Raw genomic sequence first — 15,223 nt, forward strand, 5'->3', positions numbered from 1 at the left:
AATTTAAAACAACACATTCCTGGGAACTGTTCATATCCCATATGTTCTTTTAACAGTGGATAGACTGTAGTCTCAAGATTTTGGAGCACTGCAACTTGCACTTCTCCTAATTCTTGGTTGAGTTCCAACAGTATAGATCCAGTCAAATTTGTTATTTTACTGTATGCACAGGCCAGCTTAGATATCTCCTTCTTCATTCCAATGGCAATTCCAGGAACCAGTGGGATGAATGCAGCTACAACTGCAACAGCGCCAGGATCTTTGTTGACGTTTTTTGATAATCATCTTCTGGAATGACTCTTCCAGAGTATGTTGATGTTGGAACTTCTTCTTAATTCGTTTTCTGGGTAGCCAAATTAGGCTTTGATCCTCTGTGTAAACACAAACAGACCCTTTGCCCACACTTTGATATGCCCTTTATACCATTGTGAAGAACTTATTGGAGGTCACCACAGAGGAACTGCCTTTTTTTTTTTTTGTTGTTATCATTAATCTACAATTACATGAAGAATATTATGTTTACTAGGCTCTCCCCTATACCAGGTCCCCCCTATAAACCCCTTTACACTCACTGTCCATCACATAGCAAAATGCTGTAGAATCACTACTTGTCTTCTCTGTGTTGTACAGCCCTCCCCTTTCTCCCACCCCCCCCTTTATTCATGCTCATCTTAATACCCCCCTTCGTCTCCCCGCCCCCCCCTTATCTCTCCCTACCCACCCATCCTCCCCATTCCCTTTCCCTTTGGTACCTGTTAGTCCATTCGTGGGTTCTGTGATTCTGCTGTTTTGTTCTTTCAGTTTTTCCTTTGTTCTTATACTCCACAGATGAGTGAAATCATTTGGTATTTCTCTTTCTCCACTTGGCTTATTTCACTGAGCATAATACCCTCTAGCTCCATCCATGTTGTTGCAAATGGTAGGATTTGTTTTCTTCTTATGGCTGAGTAATATTCCATTGTGTATATGTACCACATCTTCTTTATCCAATCATCTACTGATGGACACTTAGGTTGCTTCCAATTCTTGGCTATTGTAAATAGTGCTGCGATACTTTGTTGAAATATTTTGATGTTCATCTTCTGGAATGACTCTTCTAGAGGACGTTGATGTTGGAAGTTCTTCTTCATATCGTATCTTAATTTGTTTTCTCTGTAGCCAAATTAGGCTTTGATCCTCTGTATAAACACAAACAAACCCTTTGCCCACACTTTGATATGACCTTCATACCATTGTGAAGAACCTATTGGAGATTACCACACAGGAACTGCTTTTTTTTTTTTTTTTTAAGAGAAAGGAATATTATCAGAAAAATGTACTTCCATAGCTGATCATCTGACACCCTTTGAAAGATCAAAATTAAGGATATGTAAAGCATGCATTAATTGTTGATTTGCAGTTAGTTTTATCCTATCAGGGAGTAATCCCCCTTTTCTTTCTCTTTTTTTTTTTTTTTTTGTTATCATTAATCTACAATTACATGAAGAATATTATGTTTACTAGGCTCTCCCCTATACCAAGTCCCCCCCACAAACCCCATTACAGTCACTGTCCCTCAGCATAGCAAAATGTTGTAGAATCAGTACTTGTCTTCTCTGTTCTTTAACCTGTTTTTTGCATTGATTTTTTTTTTTTGTATGGTATAAGGGATCCTACTTTATTCTTTTGCATGTAGATATCCAATTTTCCCAACACATTTGTTGAACGGCTGTCCTTTTTCCATTGTGTATTGGCACTGTTGACAGTCAGGATGTATTTGTGTGAATTCATTTCTGGGCTGTATTCTGATCCATTGGTGTATAGGCAGTCCATACTGTTTTGATTACTATAGCTTTGTAGTATATTTTGAAATCAGGAAGTGTGATGTTTGCTCTTAATGGTGTCTTTTGAATTGCTAAAGTTTTACATTTTGAAGTCCAATTTATTTTTTTCCTTTTTTCTGTTGTTCCTTTGGTGTCATGTTTAAGGACTCTTATATAATCAATGCCACAAAGTTTTTTCCTATTTCTTTCAAATGTTTTATAGTTGTAGCTTTTATATTTAGGTCCAACCCTTTTAAGTTAAATTTTACGCATGGTGCAAGATAAGGGTCTAAATTCATCTTTCTTCATGTAGTTATCCTGTTTTCCCAGTGAAAAGATTATCCTTTCCCTTTGTATCTGCCAAAGATCTTTTAACTATAAATGTTAAGAGCTTATTTCTGGATTCTTGAAGTCTGTTCTATAGATCTATATATCTATTCTTAATGCCAGTACCCCACTGTCTTGATTACTTAAAGTTACCAGGTTTTGAAGTTGGGGAGGTATAAGGTCCTGACAACTTTATTCATCTTCAGAATTGTTTTGGCTCTTTTGACTTATTTTAGTTTCCTAGTTAGCTGAGTTTAGAAGACCATCTTTAAGGTCTATTTCCTAGGTATATTTGCTTTTACTTATTCCTTTTTTGCCAATTTTTAATGTCCTATATTGTGATCAGATAATGTCTTAAGTAATTTTTACTATTTGGAATTTATTGAAAAGCCAAAAAATTTTAGTACATGATTACTTTATATGAGTGTTGTGTGGATTTTTAAAAATAATGTGTTGTTTCTTGGGATTGTGTTCTATAATCTCAATTAAATCAACCTTGAGAATTGATTATTCAGGTTCCAGGTATCCTTCCCTCCTACTTTTGGTTCGTTTAGTCATTTTGGTTGTTAAATAGTCTTATACTAGGCCCCACAGTGATTGTCTATGTGTTAACATTTGTTGATTTCTTCTTTATAATAGTTTTTGCTTTTTGTATCTCAAGGCTATGGTATATTAGATGCATTCCTATTGTCTTCTTGGTAAATTGTTCAGTTTATTACATAAAATATCGTCCTCCTCTCCTATTTAATGTTTTTCCCTCCCCACTTGACTTTGAATTTAGTTTTGTCTGAAATTAAAATTGTGAATCTTGTTTTCTTTTGTTAGCATTTATCCTTTTGTTAAACAAATCATAAGTGTTATGCTATCCTTAATCTATTGTGGCTTCAATATATTTTTAATATTTCCTAATAATTTGATTAATACACATTTAACTTGTGATAATATTGTATTAGTAGAGGAAGACCTTATTTTGTTGAATTATTTTCATGTGACTTTCTTTTTATAAAAGATGGTCTGGATTTCTATTATTCTTCAAAACAACATGCTCAGAAGATGGTAGAATTTCTTCAGTGTACAGTTCCCTGTAGGTATGTTCTGAATCTAAATGTGATTAAGTCCAAGGACCTGGGACTTAAAAGTAGGTCATATCTACTTTTTAGGCTTAGACAAATTGTCTTTTGTTAAAATATTTTAAAATGTAGTAGTAATATGCAATTAATTAATAGCATTTATTGCAGTAAATCACTTTAAGGGAAGTATTAGCCAAATATTATGTTAAGAATCTCTTGGGAACTAGACCTCACTCTATGATAATAACCACTATAATGCTGAACAAGTGATTGAATATACTTAAAGAAAAGAAATAATGATGGTGGTATAGGGCTTTGGAGAGAAGTTTCATAGGAGAGGAAGTAACCTCCTAAAATGAGAAGTTTTCAGAGGTAGAATTTATATTGAAAGGTGTGATCTGTACAAATAAAGACTTGGAGTGAGCATTAGTGTGGCTCTTAATGGATGCTATATATATATTAAATTGATCTAAGCCAAGGGCATGTTTTGGAGGTTTAGAGTAGAGGAAGTTGAAAATTGGTAGGATGCAGTCAATTTGGAGAAAGTTTTGAAATGTAAGTGAATGAAATAAGGCATTGCCATAGCAGGCATCAGGACCTTGGACAGTGATGATTTGATTTGATGAAAGCTGATATTCCTGAGACTATATAAGTAAGGACTTTTGTCTTTTTATTACTATTAACTTTTTCTCTTAATAGGTACAAGGCCTCACAGAGACTTATCTCTCAGGATATCCATAGTAACACGTACAATTACAAAAGTACTTTTTCTGTGGAAATTGTTCCTATATGCAAGGTACTTTTTCTCAATCCATGTCTATAAAAGTAGAAGTGATTAATTGGTTTATTTGTAATTATTAGATCCTGATTGCCTTCTGGGGTTGGTTAAAAACTTAGAATAACTTCTTAAATGATTTCTGACACAATCAGCCATGTTGAAAAGTAATCATGTTTAACATTATAAATTAGTATACCTTTGTACTAATTAAAAGGCATGGTTACAGTTTTTTTAATATTCAGATTCCTTAAAATTTGTGATCCAAGGGGATACATGATATTTTTAATGAGACTTTGAATATAGGAAATAACACTAAAATAAATAACAGTGAACTACTCTGGAATATGTGCAAATTAGATTTTGGCATGATGAAATTAAATAGTAGTGTGAAAATGAGGTCAGAGAATTTTTTTTTTAATTTAAAAACATCTGACATTTTAAATATAGATTAGCATTTCATTTTAATTATACTAAGGTAAAAAACCTTGCTTTATAAATATATAATGAACTAAAGTTCAACAAATAGTTATTGAGGACCTACTATATAGAAGACTGTATATTAACGATGTATCTAGAGGTCTCTGCCATAAAGGAACTTATATGTTGATATTTGTAATAAGTGCCATAATTTACTGTGAACATTTTATAAAGTTAGTGTCTAAGTACTTGAGTGTATTTTCACCTCTTCGTGCCCCATAATAAAAGGGGTATATCGTATCATTTTGAAGATGGGGAAATTGAAGCTTGTGGGGAGGTTAAATGACTTGCCCAGAGTTATTTAACTACAGATAATGAAGCCAGGATTTGTGCCTAGGTTTGTGACTAATTTATGGTGTAGGACAGTATAAAGGATGAAATGATGGCTTAAAACAGGATAAGCAAACTGTATCTGTAAAAAGGATAGTATTTTCAGTTTTCAGGCCATATAGTCTCTTTTGTAACTCTGTTGCTGACCCACAAATGTAGTTATGGATAATAAGTAAACAAATGGTGGAGGATATATTCCAGCAAAACTTTAAATAAATGGAGGCTAAATTTGGCTAAGGGTCATAATTTTGCAGACCCCTGGTTTAAAACAGTGAATATTTTCCTGGCACAAAGCCTGGGAAATGTGAATCTAGGTATAAGGGCATGTTTAGGCCTCTCATATTAAGTGTATTGATTGATGCATACAAATAACTGGATAAATACATAATGCAAAGGATTATTTTAATTAATCATTATAGACTCTTAACTTAAAAACAGGACTGGGCTAGGTGCTATTAGGGATACACAGAATGTCCTTTCAGTGGAGACCATGATTGTGAATAGATAGAGCTTAAACTGTAACTCAGATCCTTTTTATATCTTAGTAGTTTAAAAACAGATAACCACATTGTTGTTACTATCTCCCAGTGTACATGTAGACAGGGCCTTTTTGGGCATTAAATCTTTGAGTAAATATTGATACATGTAGCTATGAAAGAGAAAAGTATTGCTTCTCTGAAATTTGTTGTGGAGATTTCACTCTCCTGATGTTTATAATACTTAGTTAAGCATTCACTTCAATAAACTTGAAATAAATGTAGTATCTTGGTAAATTGGGTCTAGAAAAAAATTTTAAAGCATTTTTATTAAGACATACATATGATCTTAAGGTGTACAGCTTATTTGCTATTCTCTAAGGTCTGATTTTTTCCTTTAGGCTCTTTGTTGATATATAAAATTAAAAATAACAAATGCATGTGGATCAGATTTACATTGATGAGTGTTTATTGGAATCTTATTTAGGATTTGCTTCATTCTAAGTGTTAGTTCTTATGCCTAGGATAATGTTGTTTGTCTGTCTCCAAAAATGGCACAAAGCCTGGGAAATATGAACCAGATTTGTGTGTGTATTCGAGTAACCAGTGCCGTCCATCTCATAGATCCAAATACCCTACAAGGTAAGTTTTAGGAATGGATTGCCTTGACAGTTATGGTAAGCAGTAATAATTTATGTTGTTAATTTTATCAAACATTCTCAGTGATAGTGGTTTGAAAAACTAGTTGAAATTTTAACTGCTCTTTAATTCTTACAAACAGTGGAGTTTTTAAAACTTTTGATAAGTTACCTTTGTGTTTTTTATTTGAAGAAACAATTCTGTGAACTTTAAAAATCTGGGTTTAGTCCATTTTTATTGAAATTGACATATTTGTTTACCTCATTTATTAATTTTGTAACTGTTAAATTCATTACCAAATTTTAGCATGTAGCAAATATCTTAAAATTTGATTTTTTGACTTGTAGTCCAGTAGAACATTTAATTTAAATATGAATTCTAACAAATTTCATCATACGTAATCTTTAAAATTCTCTTTAAAAAATGTTTTTAAAGAAGACCTCATTTTGATAACTATCTTAGTACTTTGTTGCATCTCCTATTTCTTGATCTTTTTCATATATTTCCTGTAATACAAGTTTTCTGTTGTAAAACATTGAGTTTATTTTGATATTTTATAGAAAGTTATTCATTATTCTTGTCAGTTAGAATTTATCAGTCAAACATCTGTTTGCAGTATTGGGATAAGTATCTGTGACATAGAACTTTATTTTCCATAAACTAAGCAGCTGAGATGGCTGATGTTTATAAAATAAAACGCCAGCATATGAAACAAGTATGCAACTGATTGGATCTGATCTTATTTTAAAGGCACTCAGCTATGTGATATTACAATAGTAACTACTTAAGGTATGTTTAATACCTGATGTTTCTTTTATGTTGTAGAAGTTGGGGGTTGATTTATAGGAAGAAATGATGATTCTAGAGTGAGTTGCCACTGTGGTTCTTGTTGATCTGATGCTTCCAAGTTTGTTTATACCAACATTTCCTACTTAACACATTTGAAATACGTCAATTCTCTTGTTCTTTAATGTTGTATATTTATTTTTAGTTGCAGATATTGATGGGAGCATTTTCTGGAGTCACCCTTTCAATAGTTTATGTCATCCCAAACAGCTAGAGGAGTTTATTGTGATGGACTGCAGTATAGTTCGAGATCTAAAACGCAGTGCAGGTGCTGGAATGATATCAAAAAAGGTAGGTTCTGTCCTGCCTACCTTCTCCCCGCCACCCCCTGCCAACTTTTTTTTTGAAATTTTTTGTGTTCTTGTGTTTTCTTAGTTGGTAATTCCAAACTGTAGTTTCAAATAAAGCTAACACAATTAGGTTAAAAATGCATTCCATGTTTGTTTGTTGCTTGCTTTGAACATGTGGTCATTTCCATGAAAATTAGACTTAAACTATCTAGTAACTTAATTTTTTTCTTTTTGATGTTAGAAACATTAAAAAAATGTTTGTTATGAAAAAGCATTAGATTTCTTTACTTTTGTACAGGAGAAACAAATGACAAGCTGACCTTTTTTGACTTTTTAAAAATTTTCAAGCATTTTGAATTAAATTTATTATCACTAAATACCGAATACTTCAGTAGGCATCTCTAAAACAGGAACATTTTTCTACCTGAAGTATTTACACATATGAACTACATAGGTTATATTCATATTCCCTCATTTGTCGCTAAGTGCCTTTTATGGTTTGTTCAAATCTAGTATCCTGTTAGGGGCCATACATCGAATGTGAATATTACACCTCTTAAATCTTTTACTTAACGAAAGCCCTGCCCTCTTTCTTCATGATACCAACTTCCTAAGGCAACTAGGGCATTTATCTTGTGGATCTGTTTTTTAATATTTCCTCATAATGTTCTTTAACTTGCTTCTTAAGCTCTTATATTTCTGGTAAATTGGAAAACAGATCTAAAAGATTTGCTTAAATTTAGGTTATTCTTGGCCAGAACATTTCAGAGGTGATGCTCTGTACTTTTTATAATATATCAAGAGACAAGTAATCTTAGGCTGTTTCACTGATAGCTAGATCTCTCCATTGTAATGCTAGGATTTTTTTCCCCCTTTTTGCTAAGCCTGTCTTCCTTCTATCTGTCTGTCCTTCCTTCCTTCCATTCAGATTGCCTAAATTTAACCAGTGAGAGCCCCATCAGAATAGATTCTATGTTTTAAAAATAATTTTTTTAAACGAATTTTACTTTTTTAGAGCCATTTTTGGTTCACAGCAAAATTAAGAAGAGGTAAGAGATTTCCCTCATAATGTCCTGCCTCCATGCATATATAGTTTTCTCCATTATCAGTATTTCCTCATCAGAGAGTTAAATTTGTTGTGGTTGATGAATGTACATTAACACATCATAGTCACCCAAAGTCCATAGTTTACATTATGTTTCACTCTTGGTTTTGTACATTCTGTGTACAAGTTTGCACAAATACACAGTGGCATGTATCCATCATAGTATCATACAGGATATTTTCACCGCTCTAGAAATCCTTTGTGCTCTGCCTATTTATTTATCCCTCCCTCCTAATAACCTCTAGCCTTTTTACTGTCTCTAGTTTTGTAGAATATCATGTACTTGGAATTGTAGTCTTCTCAGATTGGCTGCTTTTACTTAGTAATGTGCATTTAAAGTTCATCCATGTTTTTTCATGGCTTGATAGTGCATTTATTTAAAATTTTTTTTTAGTGTCAAAAAATACTTCATTGTTTGGATGTACTACACACCTTTCACCCATTCATTCACCTACTGAAGGGCATCTTGGTTGCCTCAGGTTTTGGCAATTATGAGTGAAGTTCCTATAAATATCCTTGTACAGGTTTTTGTGTGGACATAAGTTTCCAGCTTCTTTGGTAAATACCAAGGAGCCACATTTGTTGGCCCATTTGGTAAGATATGTTTAGTTTTGTAAGAAACTGCCAAACTGTCTTTCATTGTGGTGGTACCGTTTTTGCATTCCTGCCGGCAACTTGTGAGAAGCCCTGTTGCTCCATATCCTCACCATTCGGTGTCATCAGTATTTAGGATTTTGGCCATTGTAATTGGTTTATAGTGGTATCTCATTGTTGTTTTCAACTATTTCCTTGTGACATACGACATGGAGCATTGTTTCATATGCTTACTGGCCATCTGTATGTTTCTTAAGATCTTTGGCCTGGTTTTTATTGTGTTGTTTTCTTATTGCTGAGTTTTAAGAGTTATTTGTATATTTTGGATGATTGTCCTTTATCATATGTACCTGTTGCAAATATTTTCTCCCAGTCTGTGGCTTGTCTTATTCTCTTGATAATTGTCTTTCACGGAGCAGAAGTTTTAATTTTAATGAAGTCCAGTTTGTTGATTATTTCTTTCATGTGCCTTTGGTATTGTATCTAAAATTTAGTCATTGCCACACTTATGTTATTCCATGTTATCTTCTAGAAGTTTTATAGTTAGACATTTTACATGTAGGTCTAGGATCCATTTTGAATTAATTTTTGTGAAGGGTGTAAGGGTTGTGTCTAGATTGATTTTTTTTTTGTATGCAGGTACCCAGTTGTTCCAGCACCATTAGCTGAAAAGATTATCTTGGTCTTTGCTCCATTGTATCGCTTTTGTGGACTGTGTGTGGCTCTATCTCTAGGCTTTCTATTCTGTTCCATTGATCTACTTGTCTATCCTTGCATCAGTACCACATTGTCTTGATTATTGTAGCTTCATAGTAAGTTTTGAAGTTGGGCAGTGTCAGTCCTACAGATTTGTTTTTCTCCTTTAAAATTGTGCTGGCTGTTCTGGATCTTTTGCTCTCCATATAAACTTTAAAATCAGTTTGTCAATAACCACAAAAAAATTTGTTGAGATTTTGATTGGGATTGCATTGAATTGTACATCAAGTTGGGCAGAACTTATACCTTGAAAGTACTAAGTTTTTCTAACCATGAACATGCAACTATCTCTGTTTGGTTGTTCTTTGATTTTTGTTCACCAGAGTTTTGTAGTTTTCTCATACAGATCTTACACATATTTTATTAAATTTATACTTAGGTATTTCATTTTTTTGGTGCTAATGTAAATGAAATTTAACTTCAAATTCCATTTGCTCATGTTGGTGAATAGGAAAGCAGTTGATTTTTGTTTATAACTATATCCTGTAACTCTGCTATAATACTACTTCTAGGAGTATTTTTGTCCATTCAGATTTTCTACATAGACAATCATGCTATCTGCAAACAAAGATAATTCTATTTTTTTGTTCCCAACCTATAGACCTTTTATTTCCTTTTCTTGTCTTTGGCATTAGCTAGGATTTCCAATAGGATATTGAAAAGGAGTGGAGAGAGGGGACATGCTTGCCTTATATCTAATCTTATTGGGAAAGCTTCGAGTTTCTCACCACCAACTATGTTAGCTATAAATTTTTTTGTACATATTCTTTATCATATCAAGTTGAGGAGGTTCCTCTCTGTGCCTAGTTCACTGGGAGTTTTTATCATGAATTGGTGTTGGGTTTTGTCAAATTTCTTTTTTGCATCTGTTGGTACCATCATGTGATTTTTTTTCTTTAGTCTGCTTTTGGGGATTGGTGGATCCCATTAATTGATTTTCAAATGTTGAATCAGCTTTGCACATGTGGGTAAATCCCACTTGGTCATGGGGTACAGTGCTTTCATATTCTGTTGAAGATTTTTGCATCTGTGTTCATGAGAGATAACCCAGGCTGAAGTTTGCCTTCCTCGTAGAATCTTTGTCTGGTTTTGCTTTTAGGGTAATATTGGCCTTGTAAATGAGTTAGGAAGTATCTCTCTGTTTATGTCTTCTGGAGGAGACTGTAGAGAATTGGTTCTTCCTTAAATGTCTGGTAGAATTCACCAGTGAATCTACCTGTACTTTTTTGGAAGGTTATTAATATTAATTCAATTTCTTTAATAGATACAGATCTATTCCTATGTCCTTTTGACATTACTTTCCTGGTCTTTGAAAGCATCCTTTCTGGCACGACACCACAAATACATTCAGGAGTTCCAGAATCACATTGTATAATTCTGAAATCATATATTCCTGTCTACAAGGATTTGAGTCTGATTTCTTTTACAATGAAATAGTGTTGAGGGACTCCCAATCTGTAATCTACTAGTGCTTATTTCTTTTGAGGTAATACTGTGTCTCAAAAACAACCACTGTTGATTTGGGAAAATCAATGGAAATGGAAGACATTACTTTTAACATTTTTATTTAAAATAAAAATTTAGTAATATTGTTAAGATCAAACTTTTATCATTTATAATAAATGCAGAACACCATTCCCCTTCAGCCATATATAAAAACAGGTGTTATATTTTCTTGATTTTCAAAAAATACATTTAGTTAGGACAGATTTATAAGGCTTATAAATAGAAGCACTCTAGTAGCTAAAAGTGAATCCTTTTACATAGAATTTAGTCTTTATGGTAATTCACTTAAAAAAAAATTTTTTTTTCCTGAATCTGAGACCTGTCTTTAATTTTAATTTCTCTCTATCTCTGCCTCTTTTTTTTATGTCGTTGGAGATTCCTTATATTCTGTCTATAACTCTTAGTATTTTGCTCTTGATCTCCTTATACTTGGGTCTATTTTTGTTGACAGAAGTTGGCATGTGCTATTTTAATTTAGCCTGGAAGTCAGTTAAAATTGCTTGTAAAATCCTATGTTGGAAAGAGACTAATGGTTTGTTAGTTTATAATTTCAGACTTCCCTCAGTACACATATTGAACTATTTGTGAAAACATTTCTTTTGAAATTCTGCATGTCTTTTTCCAATGACATTGTTAATGTTTTATAAAACTTTGAATAAAATCTTAATCTTAACAAAAATATGATTTTTTTGTGATTCTTTTTCTGTACTCAAAATTCAGTAATTTGCTAATTTTAATAGTGTTTCAGAGATCTGAAAAATAAAAGTTTGTCCTTAGAGTGAAAATAAGAAAACCAAAATCAACATGTATATAACTTTTCTATGAGACACTGTTTGAGTTATGCTTAGATGATTGGAGAGTGCATTTTCTTTCTTGTGAAGCATACCCTTGGAGAAGTCTGGGTGCAGAAAACATCTGAAATGAATACAGATAAACAGTATTTCTGTCGTACTCATTTGGGACATCTTCTAAATCCTGGAGACCTGGTGTTGGGGTTTGTATTACTTTATGGTATTTTTAACTGCCAATTAGCATTGCAAATTTTCTTGGGGAGCCAGCAAAGCTATCTAAAATATTGAAGTTGTTTATTCCAAAGAATTTAAGAGTTTTTAGGAGACTTACAGCTCCTTTATTATTGATAACTAAATTAAACTGGATTGGACAGAAGCCCATAGTTATTCCATTTTGGCTGTCTTCTTAAAGAGTATTTGTTGCAAAGTTTTGAGTAATTGAATCCTGTAGTTATATGGTTAAATCATAATTACAGCTTCTTTGGGGAGTGGGTAATTCTTTAGGATGCATATGCTGCTGCTCTAATATTTCACTTTTAAAATATGGCAGCCATATATGTAAGGCATCTTGACAGGCATAGGACAGTTCATTCTGATGCAGAGCTTATCAGCATGCCTTAACATTACTTTGCTCTTACGATTTCCATTCTTTTTCACTAGGGAATAAGGCTTTCTTTCTTTTTTTTTTAATTAAATGGAACCAGCTTCCTGAATTTTAATGTTAGACTGATTTAACTCTGTTTTGCTTCTTTTACAAGCATGTGGTAAGATGGACAATAATGGATAATATGTGAGACTCGGAGATAGAGTGCATTATTATCTGTACCAGAATTTGTAGAAGCTTGCTTAATGCATAGTAAACTGCAAAACTTTTAAAGTGAGAAAGCATATTAAATGTTGGATCTTAGGAGAAACTTTCAGATAATTATCCATGAAATAAAAAGTTAGATGGGGAGAGTACATGTTTTGTCATTAATTAATTATTTTCATTTCAGGTTTGATTTGGCCAACTGTAACTTAAATGATGAGCATGTTAACAAAATGAACTCAGATAGAGTCCCAGATGTGGTAAGGCTTTAGATTTTTCCCTTTTTTCCTGTGTTAAAGGGGATTGATGTAATTCTTTTGGTAAGATGTACTGAGTTCACATCTTTGAAAATAACAAAAGAGAGATTTTTAAATTCCAGTTAAGGTATAATAATGAAAGCCTTCATTTTAAATCATCTTTTTTTGTGGGGAAAATCCAAGATTTAATGAGTTTTTTGTTGCTCTTAAAAATCAAATTTTCATTCTCTGCCAAACTGCTTGCTTCTGGTCTAGAGCAAAAATAAATGTGCAGCTAAAAATGACCTTTAGAATTTATTCAGGTTCATTGTTTTAGGCTCAGCTTGTATCATGTATTGTACAGTTAAGGCAGTTAAGACTTAAAACTGTTAACTCAGATTTGAATATGATTGCAGTTAATAATCTTCACGGTATCAGGTCTGAGAGAAAGAATATTACTTATGAAAAAACCTGTTAAATTCTAACATGATTATTAGAATTTATGAGCAAGTAATTGTGAATGTGGAAGACCATATGTATCTTGTGCTTGCTTAATTTTCTAAAATAAACATTGATCACTTTAGCCGTGGGCCAAAATAAAATCATGGCTTAATAAGGACTCTACTCCTCACCCACTTGTGCTTTTGTTAATTGATTAATTTATTAGAAAATAAAACCATGGTTTCTGTGTAAGTCTAAATAGGTCTTTCCAGCAAGGTAATAAAAAAAGACCAAGATAGTCTTAGAAAATTTTGTGTTGTATAAAATTATTTTCATTCATTCCATAATTTATTAAATTGTTCTAGGATATACAGTTGTGATATATATATGTATATATTTCTATAAGTACTTCTTAGTAGGAATAAAAGGGAGAAAAAGTGTCTGCCTGTGGTAATGTTTCAGAATGATTTGTGTGAATGGTAGTTGAAAACTGACTTTTGAAACAAAGTTTTGGCATGAAGTTTAATTTTTATTCTGGAAAATTTTAACAGTTACACAAATGATGGTTAATGCATTCTCATGAAGTAGTAAGTAGGTGAAGAAGAATGTTAAAAACTTCTCTTGACATTGCCTTTTGATTCCTACTCCTTTCCCCAAAATATAAATACTGTCATCAGTTGGTGACTTCCTGACATTCCTATAAACTTCTGTTTTTTTTCATCAGTTGGTGACTTCCTGACATTCCTATAAACTTCTGTTTTTTTTTAAGTTTATTGGATTTTGAGGCCTTGTTTACCTAGTTCCCACTTTTCATAACTTTGCAAACACTTCTGTTACTTCTAGGTACTGATCAAGAAGAGTTATGACCGTACCAGACGTCAGCGTCGTAGAAACTGGAAACTGAAAGAACTTGCAAGAGATAGAGAAAACTTGGATACAGATGATGAAAGGTCCCACTTTTCTTTAAAATTTACATGTTGTCTTAGAGGAAACTCTTATGCAGATCTTTATGGTTTTTACATGATGAGGAGAGAGTCACCACACAGTTGATACATGCACTCAATATTAATTTTGTATTCTTATCAGTGTCTTGATTGAATTAGTGTAAGAGGATGTAATGACTTACATATTCCATTATTATTTCTTGGGTTATAGCCTGACAGTTGCAGTATTACCATAAACATTTATTTGAAAAGTTAAAATAAAATAAGTAATTTTACCTGTGGATATCACAAATAACTCATGACTTAGGATAAAAAGAAAACAGCTCATTGATACCAAACATGCTGTTTTCCAAACAGCTTAAGGAGAAGTGAAGATTCTGGGTTCTAGAAAAGTATATTGGATGATTTAGAAGTGGTCTTTATGATGTTGAACACACTAATGTCTCAAAAAATGAAAAAGTAAAATTGTGTCATGAAATGTGAGTGGGAAATAGCACTATTTCTAAAATATAATCAATGTAATTTAAAACAAGTATGTATAAATAATGTTAAGTTAATTAAATATTATAAGTACATACTTGACTATTTCATGTATAGTCTTCAAAGTGTATGTATTTCAGCGTGGCCATAAGACTTTTTTGGGGGGAGAGTAAAGTAGGAAGCAGTCTTTTCATTATTTTATTTTTAATATCAATTTTATATCTGATTGTGTATTTTTTTATTTTTTTATCATGTAATTTTGAAGGTTTCTTTTTCTTAACATGTCAGTATTTAATTAACATCCATATTTGACCTTCAGATAATATTTTTAAAGATTTTAATACTTGGAACACATCTTAAAGTGCTGAAGATGAAGAAAACATAACTTCATAATCTTGGTAAAGATAGAATTAAATTTTTTATCTTTCTATATACAGGCAATACCAAGATTTCCTTGAAGATCTTGAAGAAGATGAGGCAATTAGAAAAAATGTGAACATTTACAGAGGTTGGTGTTTTAGGAGTAT

General features: G+C 32.5%; 1 protein-coding gene across 9 annotated transcripts in view; it reads left to right on the forward strand.

The window, feature by feature from the left end:
• Window positions 1-15,223, forward strand: part of NMD3 (NMD3 ribosome export adaptor) — a 144,382-nt gene that overhangs the window by 15,300 nt on the left and 113,859 nt on the right. For all 9 annotated transcript variants that reach the window (XR_008996901.1, XR_008996902.1, XM_057499758.1 and 6 more), the window contains exons 8-15: window positions 3,139-3,217; window positions 3,899-3,995; window positions 5,785-5,902; window positions 6,891-7,036; window positions 11,878-11,990; window positions 12,783-12,855; window positions 14,116-14,222; window positions 15,134-15,204. Coding sequence is in view for 7 of the 9 variants with exons in the window: in XM_057499758.1 (XP_057355741.1) it covers window positions 3,139-3,217; window positions 3,899-3,995; window positions 5,785-5,902; window positions 6,891-7,036; window positions 11,878-11,990; window positions 12,783-12,855; window positions 14,116-14,222; window positions 15,134-15,204 (804 nt within the window). In the remaining 2 variants the exon portion in view is untranslated. The remainder of the gene's footprint in view (window positions 1-3,138; window positions 3,218-3,898; window positions 3,996-5,784; window positions 5,903-6,890; window positions 7,037-11,877; window positions 11,991-12,782; window positions 12,856-14,115; window positions 14,223-15,133; window positions 15,205-15,223) is intronic.

The sequence above is a fragment of the Manis pentadactyla genome, chromosome 1 (genome assembly GCF_030020395.1).
Source record: "Manis pentadactyla isolate mManPen7 chromosome 1, mManPen7.hap1, whole genome shotgun sequence".
Taxonomy (NCBI): domain Eukaryota; kingdom Metazoa; phylum Chordata; class Mammalia; order Pholidota; family Manidae; genus Manis; species Manis pentadactyla.